The following is an 18,085-nucleotide window of genomic DNA, read 5'->3' as shown; positions in this document are numbered from 1 at the left end:
ACTTATTTCATATATACCAATGGAAATTTTTCGAGAGCTGTTCTCTCGTCTATTCTCGCTCTAATTCAAGTAAATGAAGAGCTCATTCACTCACTGTCGTTACCCTCCAGCCTCCGAAGCCCTCCAGTGGGTGCCCCACGCCGGCTCCCTTGAGGCATGATCGTCAGACCAGTGCAAAGACGTCTTCATCCTGGTCAAGACCTCACCCTCATTTTGGAAACCTCTCATGCAAATGAATGGACATGGCGAACGGGATACGCCTCACAAGTTTTTACCACAAGCGTCACTATTTCATTCATTACATATGAAATTGTAAATATGGAAAAGTATTGCATTATAAAAGTGTAGTGTGTACTGTATGTTTATGACTTGACTGTATCTTGCTCGTTTAAAGCCAGGAAATGGGCGTGTGCAGTGGAGTTCTTTGCTGCATCGCTTAGGAAGAGCCAAAATCTGTCGGCCAATCAGATGACAGTAACGTCATGGCCATGCTCGGCCTGAGTTTTAGAACCAGGTTGGAAGAGAAACAGTTCCATTCTCACCACATGGCCCCAAAAAAGTGTAATGCAAAAACAACCAGTGGTGCAATGGAAAAGGGCTTACAAACTTTTACTAATAAGTGCAGCGTATCATTTTGGACATAAACATGAAGTTGAGCTTTTATTTCTATGCTACAGTTTGGAAAAGTAATGGGGTGTGTACGTGGGATCTCTGTAGGAGCATCAGCATTGGAAGGGTTTTATATAGTGTTGTTCCGATACTGGTATCGGCAGAGGTGCCGATACTGCATAAAAACAGTGGTATCGGTATCGGTGACTACATACAAGTAACATGCCGATACCATTAATTCCAATGCTAATATAGGATTTTGGATGCAGCATCTTGTGTCTTGCTTGTGCACAACATTCACTGATATGTGACATGTTCACTGCATGCCGAGCTAAGATATCCTATTGGCCCTTGAATGCTCTGAACCAATGGCAGTACAGCTTTTTCATGTTGAGGAAAAAAAAACTCAAGTATCGGTTTGGTATCGGTATTGGCCGATACTGCAAAGCTGGGTATCGGTATCGGAAGCCAAAAAACGTTATCGGAACAACACTAGTTTTAAAGATGTAGCCCGAAAGGTTTGTTTTGGCCTGTCCGGCATATTTCTGGGCGGAGTCTCAAGGTTTTCCTTCTAGACAAGCCGCGGAGGTAAGCTACTATCAGCAGCATATGCAAATTTTGCTGTGTGAATGCACGCTCTTGATTGGTGGGCTGGTTTCACGCTCGTTCCTGGTTGGCTTCTTCCTCGACCGTCATTTTTGATTGCTGTGTTTACAAACAGCAACAGAACGGGACTGTCACGCAGATGAGCACATACAGTACTTTGATCCTTTTTATGACCTTGGGCTGTTCCAAAACATGTATATTGGGTTACTTGATGGCTCTTAATCACTCATAGATGTGAATGGTGATGTGCCTTTGAATGGACTGGCGCACGTGACGCTCTCTCAACATTGAAATCTGAATAGCTTGAAATACACTTAATTTTTAAAACTGTAGTCTCTACTGCCAGACTGAAGGGAGGGAGAAAAAAAAAAAACTCTGCCCTTGGATGTTAATTATACTCCAGTTATTGTACTTCAATGATCTACAAAATGAGATACCAACCAAGAAAATCCTGATATTACGCAATAGCTGGATAAGTGCAGGACAGAACATTACTTAATTTGTTTGACGTTCAATGTGAGCTGTATCAGTTTCTTAAATGACCTTTTTTGGCGGTTAACAGATGTAATTTTTTTGTATTTCATAGGTTTACATCTTGAAAACGCCATTATTAAACCTGCATTGTTTCTTCAATTGTGAGGAAGGGGGTTTCACAAATATATACCCGCTAGACATGTTACGAAGCAGCATATATAGCACAAATAACTGTGCACAATGCTCTTAATTGCCTCACAGTTCGGAGTATTTGAATCTCGACTCTGCTGTTTTACTGGCGTTTGCATTTTCTCCCTGTGCTTACAAAGGTTTTCTCTGCGTAATCCAGCTTTCGTCAACATTCCAAAAAATATGAATGTTAGGTTCATTGAAGACTCTAAAACGGTATGAATGTGAGCGTGAATGGTTGTTTGAATATATGGGGTCCGGATTTCCATAGCAAAGACAAAGACACTACGGCATCCTATTTATAAGTAAGTGAATCATTGAAATTAAGACGGTGTAAGGCACAATTAAAGTAGCTTTCAGTAACTGGGTGTTTCCTCATTGAAACCCCAGCTGCTTCTTAAGTGCCTGTGTACACCCAGCAACACGGGCATGTAAGTGAATGTCTAAATGAAAGATTGAATGTATTGTACGTTTGGTGGATATTGGGGAAGTGTGAGAAAAGAGAGTGGAGTGTGCGTTCATTTAGTTAAAAATGTTTGCCTAAATCGACTGTCTCTATTTGGCTTAAAACATTAATGAGGGTTAATGATGCACAAGCGGGATAAGAAAAAAATATTTGGAGGAGATAAAGCAGTGATTCAGTGATTTGATTAACTTTGCAGGTGGAAAGAATTTGGCACTTGTGAGCTCACTGTTGAGTGTCTCTAATTGAAAGAAATACCGAAGAGAAGTTCTCATCTATCAAGGCGGCAACCGAGTTGCTGAAGGATTTACAACATACAGTAGCTGCGAGATAAAACGGAAGCAAGTAATTGCATGGCTTGTTGCCCCTTGATATGATCTCTTCCTGACATGTGCCTATTTATATACAGAGAGGATGAAACAGTTCTGGAGCGTTTTAACACTTCTCAATCTTGCTGGTAACAACTTTTGGATGATGATTAATAGAGAAGAAAAACAGGCCAGAGCATCAGTTGTAACAATGTATTCCTAAAATATGAAGTTCTGTCGCACTTCTGTTAATTCCTCAAGAATGTTTTAACTGCAACCTTTACTAATATTCTCCTCTCCCTTCCTCTGTCTCTTGCTTAGGTTCAGTGTCTCTCAGTGTATTCCTGGTGTCTTTGGCATTCCTAATATGTGCCCTTTGGCTGGTAGCTTTATGTGGTGTCTGCACATGGTGTCAGCGTAAACTGGTAAGTAACAGAACTTATTTCTGTCAGTCAATCATTCTATACATGGCAGTAATAAGCAAAATTTTCTGCTTGTGTAAATATTTTTGAAATGCCACCAAAAATTGTTTCAACATAGTAATGTAATTTGGGATTTTGGAATTTGGAATTGGAATTTCTGAAGGATTTAAGGGCTGACTTGGAGCCAATCACAAGAAGGAGTCATGCCATGTCACTTATGACAAAAGTCCTTTCAACTCTGGGTTTGTCGGCATCGGGGGTATTTCAGAGCAGCTGGTCTCTCCCAGACCCATTTTTACAGTTGTTATTACATAATAATAAATGCGATTGAGACATGGTCTGGTAAATGTTTCAAGTAAAGGTGCGATGGACAGCCAACTACTTGCTGCACTTAATAGAACAATGATAAATAATAGTATTAGTGTTTGTATATTGTCGTTCCTTGCGCAGTCACACGCCGTATGATGAAGTCAAACCCAACTTGCACTGAAACACGTATTGCTCACTTCATTTTGGCTCCAAGTTCACCCATATGTAATTACAAATATGGTCAAGTATTGTTCTAAAACACTATGTATCGATCTCTATTGTAAAGACGGTAAAGCCGTGCACTTCCCAGGCATTAATTGATTCGATGAGGAAATATTTTGGTGCTGGCTCTCATCCATTGATGCAGGCGATGTGCCCAGGATCCCTGCACCAATGGATGAGAGGGAGGTGATGGTGTCCTCCATTTCAACCATGTGCAGTTTCTGTGTGACAAAGCATGAATATTGGTGATATAAAGACAAACAGCAATGACTGCTGTGTGAAGGCACGCGCCATTAACTGCCTGTGTCAATGTATGCGTGCGTATGTGTGTGTTTGTTTGTTTGTTTGTTTACCTACTCTCCACATGCAGGGGAGAGGAGATAGGATAGAAATAGGTTTTAAGAGCAGTTTTAAGTGTATATTGTGCAGTATCTGTATTTCCTCAGAATTAAAAGTGATCATACTGTATGATGTAAAGTGGGGATACACTGAATTTTCGGCCGCCGAAAATAAAAGCATTTTCGTTTATCAGCTGATAGACAAAGCCAAAGATAAACAACCGAAACAGGATGTTGTGTGACTTTACCGACCAGCTTCAATCTGACATCACTCGACAACGGCAAACCCCATGGAGCGATGGACCGTGAATGGCAAAACGGAATTTACAAGATTTTAAACTGGTATTTATCTATCTGTATTTTTTTTTAATACTTTAGTTGTTTGGCTCTTGTGATTTAACTTGAACAGCAAACTATTTATCGGAATCAGCCATATTTGTTTGCATTTGCCTCAGAATGCTTCAAGGTTGGAATTGAGACAATACGAGTGGGACAAATCCATCCATCCATCCATCCATCCATCCATCCATCCATCCATTTTCTTGACCGCTTATTCCTCACAAGGCTCGCGGGGGGTGCTGGCGCCTATCTCAGCTGGCTCTGGGCAGTAGGCGGGGGACACCCTGGACTGGTTGCCAGCCAATCGCAGGGCACACAGAGACGAACAACCATCCACACTCACGCGCACACCTAGGGACAATTCGGAGCGCCCAATCAACCTACCATGCATGTCTTTGGAATGTGGGTGGAGACCGGAGTACCCGGAGAAGACCCACCCAGGAAGGCCAGAGCCTGGACTCAAACCGGAGTCCTCAGAACTGGGAGGCGGACGTGCTAACCACTCGGCCACCGTGCCGCCCGATTTTCCTCAAATGCAGAAAAAGTTCAATTTATTCATTATTTATTTTGTAATTTATTTATTTATTTAATTTATTTTTAATTTATTTTTGTACATTTTCAAGCATTTGACATTTGTTAGATTAGTACACAGTCATAGCCGTAAATGCTGAAAAAATAAATACATATAATAATTGTCATAATTTCGTTCTGCCAAGTGTCCTTCGCTTTCGGTTTTACAATTTAATTTCGGTGCATCTCTAATGTAGACACCGACAGATATTTATCGAAATAAAGCATTTGTGAGAAATCATCAAAATGTAAATGAAAACTCTAAAAACTATAAGAGTGGATAGTCTTTTGTTTATGTTCCTTTGTCTTTTGTTTATTTTCCTTTCACCCGAAGTCAGCTGGAATGGTCTGTGGATGGATGGATGGATGGATGGATGGATGGATGTGTATCTAACTAACTGGTAGCCCTTCGTATTAGTCAGTATCTAAGAGTAACTCTCTTGGTTCAAAAAAATGTGGTAAACCCTAGCATATCCAAAGACAGCTTTTTCTTGTATAGTTGGTGAGAAAGTTGTAATGTATGCATGACATCAGTAATATCTAGAACTGAAAGCAGATGGCTTTAATGACGAAAGTATTTCAATGTTTTGTGGCCTGCTGTATTCTAGCCTGTAACATTTGGCTATTGAAAGAAAACCGCACTCACGTGGGCAGTCACGCTTTCCATTTCATGATTCTGTGACCTTGGACAAAATGTGTTCAGTGACTGTTTGCTTCATGTTGTTCATGGAGAGTGCAGCCAAAGAAAGGTTTGCATATTTGTCCCTGACAGCAAACACAATCGGAAACTTTACTGCGTTCTGTAATCAGGGTTTTGTGGGCCACAAGCTTTGTGTGTTGTGGCTGCTTGCCGCATGCCTCCAGCCCCATACTAATGATTCATATGCTAATAAGAATCACTCGGAGCAATTGGCTCTACTGCTCATGGAGCAAATACGATTCTACCTATGCAGTTCGATCCACATTTGCTTTGTGTGGTTGTGTAAACTGGGGATACAAAAAGTCTACATACCGCTTTAAAATGACATATTTTTATGATATTCTTTTATTTTTACAATAATTTAGAGGACTGTTTGTTAAATTGACTGAGCTGTCTTCTTCTTCTGCTTATTCTTCTTGATTTGTTTGAAATTGGCAACAAGTCGAAAAGAACATTACTGCCTCTGAGGAATGAAGGAATGAGGTGCAACACTAACTCAATAGTACTGCGATAGCAGTTAACTCATAGCCTTAAATTGGTCTTCACAGTGTGAGCACTTGCTGGGAAATTGTTCACTTTGACTTTGTGTGGAAGGCAATTTGCCTGTGTAGTAATAATAGTTAGGGGGAAAAAAAGATTCTAAAATTGCTTGCCAGGAGTGTTTTCACTTCCCTGAAACAAGCTGGATGCATCAATGTTCACTTTAAAGCAGGGGTGTCCAAATTTTTTCATTTGAGGGCCACATCCAGAAAATCAGAAGGATGCAAGGGCCACATAATGTTATGAAGAGAAATTGTGTTTAGTCCTAAAAATTGTACAAATAGTTTATTTGTGCTTTTGCATATTTAGAAAAATGCTACTGTATATAAACCAATTTATCTGTAATATGGCAGTAGGGTTATTATAGTTTTGGAATTTTTCATTTTAGTTTTGAGGGTTTGTTTTGTGGGTTTTTTTTTAGTTAGTTTTATTTAGTTTTCAGGGTGGTTCTGTTAGTTTTTTTTTTAATTAGTTTTAGTTCTTTAATAAATGCTTAGTTTTAGTTTAGTTGGTTTCATAATTAGTTATAGTTTTTTTTTTTTTTTTTTTTTAAATGTGTATTACTTGTGCGCAATATTTAAAAAACACCATGGGACGTCATTATTCCGGTTTATATAAAAATAAATCACAAAAAAAATCACATTTAAAACCATCCCCAAAGGCTCATGTATTTAATTACCAAAGACTAAAACGAAGGACATTTTTGCTGTAATTATAGTTAATTTTATTTTAGTTAGTTTTGTAAACATAAAAGATAGTTTCAGTTCATTTTCTTTTTTAAAAAGTATCTTCGTGTTTATTTTATTTTGTTAACAAAATAGTTTTTTGAATTTTAGTTTTTTCGTTAGTTTTAATTAACTAAAATAACCTTTAATAGCACCTGTGTTTTTCGACACCTTCCCTTCTTCCTTTGACCATCTCCAAACATTTTTGTTTTTATTTTATTTGAACTGAGTCAGATGCCATTTTTAGCATATGTGGCGGGCGACTAAAAAATGGACGGTGGGGCACAAATGGCCCCCGGGCCGTAGTTTGGACACCCCTGCTTTAAAGATCATCAACAAGTGGAGAAAATGTGCAATAAATGTCAATATTGTATTCATATCTGTAGTGTAGCCTAGCCTTTTTATATAAATTAAAAACGTACTTCTTGTCAAAATTTTAGGAATACATGAATGAAGTCTCAAAAAACACATAAAACTATGAAAATATTTTCCTTTACCTTAAAAAAAAATGTACTGTTTTCTTCGTGCAAAAACAACTCTTAAGTACTCATCACACCAGAGCCCAGCCCTTGTGGTCTGACCCGAAGAGGGCTGCACAAAAGTAAGTCATGCGTTTCACAATCTGACCCATTTGGAGCACTTTTGCAAGGAAAAGCGGGCAAACATTGCAAAGGCAAGCTGTGGCAGGCTGAGAGATCCTAACAAAAAAAGATTGACTGCTGTAATAAAATCAAAAAGTGCTCCACCAAATTATGAGCCTGAAAGGTTGCTCAAATATGCATGGCAAAAAAACTTGGCCCTTTGGTTGCAAAGACTTTTATTTCCACTGAAAATATAAGATAATATATGCAGCTCCTTCGTCCTTAATGTCAACCATCAGTATCATTGTAACTCTGTAAACTGTGTCTGTCTTTGTTTATCCTTTGTCAATGTTATCATTTGTCTGTCTCCTTTCATTTGAAAGGAGTCTTGTTTGCATTTGTCCTATTATCACTTTATCTCCATGTCCTTGTCAAAGTGTCACCAATTTTCTTGTTGTATCGTCTACTGCTTCCATGATGCCAATGCAGTTCAGCCTTTGTGTTATTTTGTCCTCAATGCAATTACATGTTGTCTTTTCAGTTTATTTACCCTCCAATGGTAAAATACATAAACAACAACATTCAAATTAATTCACAGATGCCGACGTAATTATAATTTCATTTGAAAGTAACTTTATTAAAGCACAGCTGGTCTGCCTTAAAGTCTAGAGCGGTTGGGTTCCAAATAACAAATATTTTATTTTGATTAAATATTTCATGATGATTATTTTAACAATGTCAAAATAATGACATTTAATTTGTTTTTCAAGGTTTTATAAGATAAGAAAACTTAGTTTTCATTTCATAATGTCCTTTTCTACAATGGTCTTCTTTTACATAATGGCGTTTTACAGCCGAATGACTTGGTCTGTCAATCAAAGTCAGTGGGTGGGACCACCTGTTTGATCCTACGATCGCCGTGACGCCTACGTTGTAGCCTGACACAGAAATTTAACAAGGCCTTTACGTTATGATCCGATTCTAAACGATTTGCTACTTCTTGGAGTACTTCTGAAAGCGACCTATCTCCCGCTTCCATGCTTTTAGCAAGCCTGTGTGAATCGATACTACAAGTGGTGCTGCTCAGCCAATCACGTAACTGGCTCCGCCTCATGTCATTTGATTGACAGATCAAGTCATTCGGCTGTAAAACGCCATTATGTAAAAGAAGACCATTGTGGAAAAGGACATTATGAAATGAAAACTGACTTTGTAAAAAAAAAAAAAGTTTTCTTACTTATAAAACCTTGAAAATAAATGAAATGTCATTATTTTTAAAAAGTATGACGTTGTAAAAATAATCATTAAGAAATATTTAATCAAAATAATTATTTGTTACATATTAAAGAATAGTACAACACTTCATAATAATACTAACCCCTCATTTTACAATTTAATGGCCATATTACATAATTGTCTGTTATTTATCAAAAGGATAGTTATTTCAAAATGTCCTTTTTATTTATTGTTTGACACTTTTGGGCTTCCATATATTCGCCTTTCAGTTGAAATTTATGGAAAATGTAAAACGTGGAAGTAGGACATTCAAGTATGGATTTGCTGGTGATTTCCTCATCTCAAACAATTGATTGAAACAAAAGTTAACATGTCATAACAAAAAAAACTTGGGCCCGTGAGCATCAATTACAGCTTGACGACAATGTCTCATGCTGTTCACAAGTCGACTCATTATCTGCTGAGGAATGGCATCGCATCCCACTCTTCTTGAGATGCAGCCCTCAGGTCATTGAGGTTCTGGGGTGCAGAGTTTCCAGCCTCTACACGGCGACTCAGATGATCCACAGGTTTTCAATAGTATTCAGGTCTGGAGAAAGTGCAGGCCATTCCATTTGAGCCACACCAGTCTCCAACAGACGTTCCCTAATGATGCCACCTCGGTGAGCTGCTGGAGCATTGTTGTTTGTGAATTTTGTCGCTAAGCTCCTCGTTAGAGAACAGCAACTTGTGCAAAAAAGTACTGAAACATTGAACAGTTGGACATGTGCATTCAAAAGCTTAGAGGAGGTCACTTTAAGTTCGTCTGTAAAGTTTTGAATGCATTTTAGGCTCGTCATGAAATTTCACATGAAAGCCAAATATCCCTTTTTGTGAGTACGGTAATATATGTTCGAAAGGGAGTGTATTTTCATAGCTCCTTGACCCAATAGATGTATAAATATTGTGGCGTCGGGCTGAAACTTCATAACTCACTATTTGGCAAATTTAATTTTATTTTTATTTTTTTTTCCAAAGTATATGCTTTTGGTCAGTCCCCATGTCATTTTTATGAATTTTTAACCAATCAAAGGTATTGAAAATGGCTTACACTCTTTAGCACGACTGCCTCACACTTCAGAGTTTCCGGGTTGGATTCCGGGCTTCGGCCTTCCTGTGTTGGAGTTTGCATGTTCTCCCCGTGCCTGGGTGGGTTTCCTCCCACATTCCAAAAGCATGCATGTGAGGTTAATTGAACACTAAATTGTCCATAGGTGTCCTGTGCCCTGCAACTGGCTGGCAAGCAGTTCAGGGTGTACCCCGCCTACTTCCCAAAGACGGCTGGGATAGGCTCCAGTACCCCCGCGACCCTTGGAAGAATATGCGGTTCAGATAATGGATGAATGGATGATGGATGTTTTGGGATTACACTTTGTAGTTTGTGATAAGTAGGGCTATAGGATTTCAGTTATGAACAGTGTACACAGTAGTGATAGACCAATGTGTTTTTTTTTCAAGGCCGATACCGATACAGATTATTAGTAGTCAAGGAGGCCGATAACGGATATTTCAAACCGATATTCATTTGCAGTAAAATAGAAAAAATATATATGTATTTTAAACTATATTGACCTATTTGTTTAAAAATTATAACGACAATTATAGTGAGCTTCCAGGGTCATTAGCATGTATTAAGCTAAATTAAAAAATATAATAACAATTAAAAAGCAAGTAAATAGATCCCTAAAGATTTCCACTGTAAATAAAGTTTTCTAAATTTTCAACATAATTTCTTGATTTCATTTTTTTTTTAATAAAAAGTGTAGGGAGTTCCTATTTTTATTTTTTTTTTAAAGTGGAAATTTAAATAGATCCATAAGTGAAAAGTTCCCCGTATCTCACAAATGCATGCGAACGTAGCTAATTTGTTTTTCTTTAGGGTTCGTGAAACGTTTCAAAAGATCTTTGCAGTGAAAAATTGTCTGAATATGTTTCAAATGTGTTTACGACAAAAACTGAGTGTGAACATTTTACAATTCATGATGAAAATCCCAAATTCGCTACGTTCACAAGCATTCACTGCTCAGACTGCTCAGTGAGAAACCAGCTTTATCGGCCTTCATATTCAAAAAATGGCCGATGCCGATATTTGTCAAAATGCCAAATATCAGCAGCAATAATCGGCCCGACTGATAATCGGTCTATCCCTAGTACACAGTAAATTTCGTAGAGTAAATTTTACTCTAAAAAAAGACTATATTCAGTCACAGTCTAATGATCAGAGTAAACTTGATAGTATGTTTAAACAAAACAAAAACAAAAAAACACTCAAGGTTTGAGGAGCAACCTTCAGAATATGAGACGGCCATTGTACCAGTTGAGCTATGCCACGCCTACTTTTTCTTAACATATTTCTGTTGTAACCAAAAGGAGACCAAAAATGGTCTCAGAGGTACGAGGATTCCACCTGATACCAGCGATATAATGACACACATTAAGAATGGCATGGCTCAGTGGGTAGATCTTATAGACGCTCAGGATAATAGAATTTGTGACGTGGTTCCTGCCCTAAGTTTTATGCTAAATAATGTCTGCAGTTGAGCTGCTGGCACAGAGAATTTTCTCCGTGTCATATTTCTAAACGCAAGGCGAGCACTGTTATCGCTAACAGTCTGTTGCGTGACAACCATGATGGCAAGTGTAGGCCTCTTATGAGAATACTTCAGAGGGATGCAGGGCCTCTCAGTCAATCTCACTAGTTCAGCTCATGCTGCATCCTTATTTTCATCATTCCTGTGGATTTTGCATCAATCGGATTATATCACTTTTATCTTAAGCATAGTTAATTTTGCCCATTCTCCCGATTGTCATGTCCTCCCACATTCCTTCAACATTCTACTTGCTCCACCTTCATCAGCTTTTTCTGACAATTTTACAATTGTTGAATGATATATGGGAAGCATTGAATTGTACACCCCTGCCTTCTAGAAATATAGTTCACCCCTGAAATGAAGATATCCACTTTCGACTATCTGACATTGTTTTTTTTTTTGTTGTTGTTGCTGGCACAGATGTTCCATTCTCTGATGGAAATTTCTGCATGCATGCGTCAATAGAGATGTGTACGGAGCCTGAAGGCTGCTGTATATTCTGACACATGTTGCTCGTCACCAAGCTATTGATGCTCAAGGATGTTTTTTAACAAGTTGGATTATTTACTTCTGCGATTGGCGATTCTCCGACCGAGCTTCAGAGAGCCGGCAACTATCTGGTTTTAGCGTGACTGCTGTTATCCACAATTGGAATGTAGTTGGTCACAGTGCAAACCAAGAAACTCACCTCAGGAGCTTGACTAAAACTTAACCTAAAATGCATAGTTTCTTGGGGTAATGATAATCTTGTCATTCATGCAGGTTGTTGTATTCTCAGGTCATTGAATCGCAAACTACTGGACTGTTCTGGTTGTCTCGGTAGATGTTTCGCTTCATTAGTTGATATGCCAGTACCAGTTCAGGATATACCCCGCCTACTGCCCGAAGCCATCTGGGATAGGCTCCAGCACCCCCACGACCCTTGTGAGGAGCAAGAAAATGGATGGATGGATGATTACTTCACACAATATTGTATTTGTGTAAAATAGAAATTAGGGGTGTCAAAATGATTGTGTTAATTTAAAGTTCCTTTAATGCCACTATTTATTTTTATTTTTATTTTTTTTTCGCACGACTAATAACCGGCCCATATTTGGCAAGCCTGTACTGGGGGAATTGCGATCAGAGAGCAGCAGACTTGTCCACGACAAAACTTTGCAGTAAAAAAAATTATATCAATGCATATATTTTTGGAGACTGGGGTCAAGTTGTATTTTACAATTTAAAAAATGTGCAGAATTTCACAAGTTACTTCATGTTAAAGATTAGATAGTTCTTAATATGAAAAGAAAATGCATTGAGCTATCATCGTCTTACAAATGCAACTATGCCATCTAGTGGCAGAAAAATGACCAACACAAATCAAAATCACATTCGTTTTTTTACAGTACAGTACATCTTTTTAATTTGAACTCAGTGTTATGAATTATGAAATTTCTCTATCAGTGACTAAAAGATGCAGCCCTATTTCTATTACTTTAACTTTATTTTTTATTTTTATGTTAACAAGAGTATGAAAACTTAGTAAAAATATTTTATTATACATTTTATTCTACATTTAGAACAGATGTAAAATTTGTGATGAATTGTAAGTTAACTATTGAAATCTTGCGATTAATTACGGTTAAAAAAAATTAATTGCCTGACACCTCTAGTAGAAATACTGAGAGACCTTGTGGAAATAACACAATAAAACAATAAAGTCCACAATATACTATTCATTATAAAGTGACATTCGGTGATATACAGTATCTTTAATTATGCATCTATGAATTAATTCATACTAGATTTACACCGATGAGATGGTCTTGATCGCGATCGGATGATATTTTGCATTCATGCAAAATCTGTGATCATCTGCAATGTCTAATTTACCCGATTCATCAATGATGTCAATTATCAGCTCCACGGAATTAGAAATTACATGTTATATATATGTATATATTTAATATTTCTCAGCATTTTATGAATTATTTTTGGTGAGAGTTTTCCCCATACATTTGAATTGAAATCAATTATACGTGGGTTTTCAATATTGGTGTGCCACGCCAGTTCTTATTCCCCACGAATGGCAGCGGTTAACTGTAGAGTAAATATAGTTTTTTTTAATAGATATATTGTGCCATCTTCTGATCAAATCGGTGATCGGTTATCATTTTTTTTTCAAACTCAATCGGTGATTGGCCCAAAAAAATCCTGATCGTGTAAAACCTAATTCATCCTTCCTTAATTCTCTTCCTTCAGTGCCGGAAAAAATCATTCAAAACATGTACTTCCTCCACCATTCATCGCTGTATGTTCTTTTGTTAATTTTAATAAACTAGTTTTTGTCTCTTTACTTTCTTATGTTGTTTTCAAATGCCTTTAAATGTTGTATTTTGAATTAGGTGAAGCACATTGAGTTGCCTTGTGCATGAAATTGGATATAGCTTGACTAAGCCTGGCTTGCCTTGCCTCGGTATGCCACCCACCATGGCACAGAAGAGTCTGCCAAATTCTCAAACAGGCAAAACGAGAATGACACTGGTACAAAAATCAAGATGCACCAATTTTTGCGCTCATGCACAGCTGTGTTGTCAACGAATACAAACTGTGTAAGATTGAGACTGTCTTGTGCGAGACTTGCACTGGGCACAGAAATGCAGTCTAATGATTCTGATAGTTCTAGTGAAAAAAAAAGGGCAATTGTGGTGTTTGTATTAAATGTTTTTTATTATTATTGCTCCACGGTGAACAATGATACATCAATGTGGCACAGAGAAGTTTATTTCAGCTGTTATGTGAGGGCTCGTCAGCCATAAGTGAAGTATTGGCCTGGTAGCAAATGATCAAAAGCTGTCTGGTTGGTGACGTCACGTGTTTCTGATTGTAAGCACCCTAAAGACATCAACAAATCATTGCAAGAAGGGAGACATATTAGAGAAAACTCTCATATTACATTTGGAAATGTATGAGTCAACAATTCTCATTTAAATGCAAAACACTGCAAAATCCAATTAGGTCCACATGGGTGTTATTTTGGCACAGTGGGATTTAAATAAGATCCAGTTAAATTTCATGCTCTGAGAGATGAACTCCTGTTGTCTGGGATGTTTTCACACTTATGTTTTAGTGGCTATGGAGACGCATTAATTGTGATTCACTTTACTTTTACTCTCTGTATGTATATACAAAGTACTGTAGTACAGTATAACAATCAGTGTGCGTTTGAAAGTTAATGTCACCCAGTTTTGAGTTATGCATCATCATCTAAAAGAGCCTTTGTTCAGTTTACACATGCAGTATTTGCAATACATGTGTGATATTATTCAATTTGATGTCATGCTCTTTATGATGTTTGAATATGCTGGGTTCAAAATGAGGAAAAATATTATGTAAGAGCTGAGGGTCTGTGTAACTCAGCTAAGAAGAGCGATGCATTACCACCCTCAAAGTTGGCTATACAGTATTGTTTGATAAAATGCTGGGTCAATAGCTGTAACCACGGAATCCATAACCATTAAGTAGAGAAAGAGTGGAGCATAAGTATGCATTATAGTGTATTAGTGCAGAGATATATGCATTGAGAATTTTCACAAACTTTACAAGCTACAACCTCCCCCAGAAATATCTCTGGAATTAAAAAGTCTATCTCAATAAGAAATCGTTGTATACCATATATTGTGCTTTGTTTGGGGAAATGTGTATAAGAGTAACACAGACGTTTTGTGTAAAATGCAGAATAAAGCTAAATGGTACTTCATTTTCATAGCACTTTTCTACCAAACAAGGCCCTCAAAGCGCTTTACAAGTCATTCACCTACTGATGACGCAGCATCAGGAGCAATTGGGGGTTCAGTATCTTGCTCAACGATACTTCGATATGATCACAATGGCATGGGATCGAACCCACAACCTCTGGGTTGGGAGATGACCACTCTACCACTAAGTCACACCACCACAAAAGAGCGCTATCAGGACCCTCCATTTATTGTGATCACACAACTGCCTTGTGACCAATCAAAAATTCTAAAATTTAGGGACCTAATAGAGTTCAGGACAAATTTATTCATTTTCAAAGTCAAAATATTCTCGCAGAGTTTATCCAAAAAGTGTTCTGTACAAGAGAAGGAACTTCCAACACTTTATAAAGGAGCGATTTCGAATGACTCTAAAAAGCATGTGTATCACCAGGGCTCAGTGCTGGAGTGGATCTGTGGAATAGCCTCAAATTTGATATTAAACCTTGTATGAACTTGAGGCAATTTCAAAAGGTATAAACAAATTACTTTAGGCGGAAATATGCAGAGGAATTAAATAGCTATGAGCAAGAGGTGTTTAACAATCACCTTTTTCCCTTGCGACAAAGGTTTTCTTAAACTCATAAATAAGTCTATTCAGACTTTTTTCTTCTCAAATTGTCTTCAGTTTTCCTTATATTGTACGACTATAAACAAGTGTACTATTTATACAATTTGTCTTTCCGTTATCTTCAAACGATATGACCATAAATGAGTATTTTGTTTGTGCAGATTGCTTTTTTCTTTTATTTATTTTTGTTATTCTTGTATGTTTGATGCCTGTTTTCTTGTGCCACTTGGAAATAAGTGCATTTTTAATTTTATAAAATTATGACATATTGTATATTAGGGATGTAATGATAAGGGCAATATCGTGATATCGCGATATTAAAACTGCCACAATATCGTCGTCGTCATGTTCACGATATTTAAAAGTAACACATCTGTTAAAAAAGTTTGATTTCCATTTGAACTGTTCCAGCCGCCTCTGGTGGCTAGTTTTTTTGTGCAATTTAATTTTCATTAGGGATGTTTTGGCCCTCCTATGTTTAAAATCTACACTAATTGTCAGATTTATATGCATTGCTGTTATGTGAGCTTTTTTTTTTTTTTTTTTACAATATTGTGACCTTTTTTAAATATCGCCAGCCTCCCCACAATATTGTGATAATTATCGTATCGTGATGTTTGGATATCGTTACATTCCTACTGTATATTGAGATTTGGTGAAAAAAGTTCAAGTAAAACCAGTTAAAGTGAAGGAAAATTACAAATTTAGTTCTGCTGCCAAAATATGATGGAAAAACCATTAATTAAAAAAAAAAAAAAGTGAAGTTGGCACACTTTATTTGCTTTAATGGACCACATAAATAATACGGTAGGCCGGATCTGGCCCTCAAGCCTGGATTTTGACATCCCTGTGTCACAAACTGAAACTGTGGATTATTGTGTGACTTCCTAAATACTGTGTCAAATTCTGAATTAAATGACCAACAGAATATAGGGTGTTTTCATTTTTTTTTTATATAGTACACCAACTGCCATATTTGTTGTTTGTTTGGACTCCTTGTATTTTTTTCCTAGTAATGTGATTTTGGGCAGTCTTTTATCCGTGCTCTTGCGTGCATGCCTTCTCCTTAATCTGTGCTGATGGTCTCACGCTGTCTCATGATTAGTTACACCTCTTGTCATTCATGGTCCTCCTGCCTGTGGCCTGCCCGTGGCTCTTCTATTCAGCTCCTTACTTCCACTCTTCGCCACGTTTCTGTAGTATTGAGGTCCACATTATTTGAAATAGTCATTTTATAATGGTGTATGTGTGTGTGTTGTGTGCCACTGCTTTGGGGGATTTTTGTTTGTTTTTCCGGCAGTGTATTCGGAATCTCCCCTGCCTGGTCTCTTGCTCATACTTCTTGCAAATGAGTCCACCTACCTCGGCTCCACCAATCCCTCTTTGTACCACCTTGTAATTCTCTCATTTTCCTTTCATGTATAATTGTTGATAATTAATGTGAAGCCCAATAGAGCGGGGTCATATTTTACTGAAGAGTAATTACTATTAAATTTAAGACCTGCCGTGAAAATGTTTTATCATGTATTTATTCTGTGTATATGACCCCAGGAATGTTTTTAACTATTAAAACTACTCAATGCAAACAAGTGGCCCTTTGACAATACAGTAAGTGTATGTAGTACTATATATCATCAAAAGTATCTCCTATCTGTGCACAGGGGAAGCGGAATAAACCCGGGGTGGAAGCTGCCAATTCTCCAGAGTCTGTGAGAGGGCGAGGGGAAAATAAAGCCATCAAGTAGGTGACGGGAAATTGGTACATGCGAGGTCACAAATGATTTATGGGGATGTGGTATCACTTGTAAAAATGAGTCTCTGAGTAAAATGCTCATATTTTAGCATAGTAACTGGTACAGCAAGCCTTTTTTTTTTAATGCTGAAATATTGTGAGTAATTGATTGTGTTGTAGCAATATCTGATTATATCTGTTTATTTACACCTGCAAAAAATCTACTTTGTTCCAGTTTTTAAACAATAATAATAATAATAATAATAATAATAATGATAATAATAATAATAATAATAATAATAATAATAAATTTCATTTATATGGCACTTTTTATGCTGAGAGGCACCCCAAGGTGTTTAACAAAAAGCAAATGAAGAGACATAAAACAAATACATTAAAATACATTACAATATAATACAATACACATTCAAAACATTACAATATTATGACACCTATAGAGAATCAATCCATCTTGTATGCTATATTTAAAAGATGTATCTTCAACATCTAAAAAAAAAAAAAAAAATACCAGGGAGTCAACTGTTCTAAGATCCAAGGGGAGGCTGTTCCACAGTATAGTACCATAAAAGGAGAAAGTCACCTCCCCCTTTTGCGTTGAAAATTTTGGTTGTATTCCTGACAAGAAAAAAATGTACTAGAAATTTTGTTATAATGTGAATAAAGTAAAGATCGGAGTTGTAATGTCTTCATATGTACGTAGTCACGTAATTACGTGTATGAC

General features: G+C 37.2%; 1 protein-coding gene across 3 annotated transcripts in view; it reads left to right on the top strand.

Moving 5' to 3' along the window:
* The window catches only part of syt7b (synaptotagmin VIIb), a 120,105-nt gene that overhangs the window by 39,597 nt on the left and 62,423 nt on the right, over positions 1 to 18,085 (top strand). For 2 of the 3 annotated variants that reach the window (XM_077519048.1, XM_077519050.1), the window contains exons 2-3: positions 2,971 to 3,074; positions 17,273 to 17,352. In XM_077519048.1, the coding sequence (XP_077375174.1) occupies positions 2,971 to 3,074; positions 17,273 to 17,352 (184 nt within the window). Of the gene's footprint in view, positions 1 to 2,970; positions 3,075 to 4,134; positions 4,283 to 17,272; positions 17,353 to 18,085 lie in introns of those variants that run through there. The other variant, XM_077519049.1, reaches the window with a different exon arrangement.

Source organism: Festucalex cinctus, chromosome 4 (assembly GCF_051991245.1).
Source record: "Festucalex cinctus isolate MCC-2025b chromosome 4, RoL_Fcin_1.0, whole genome shotgun sequence".
In the NCBI taxonomy this organism is placed as follows: Eukaryota; Metazoa; Chordata; class Actinopteri; order Syngnathiformes; family Syngnathidae; genus Festucalex; species Festucalex cinctus.
Note: the sequence above shows the minus strand (reverse complement) of the source record. Positions and strands in the feature narration are given on the sequence as shown.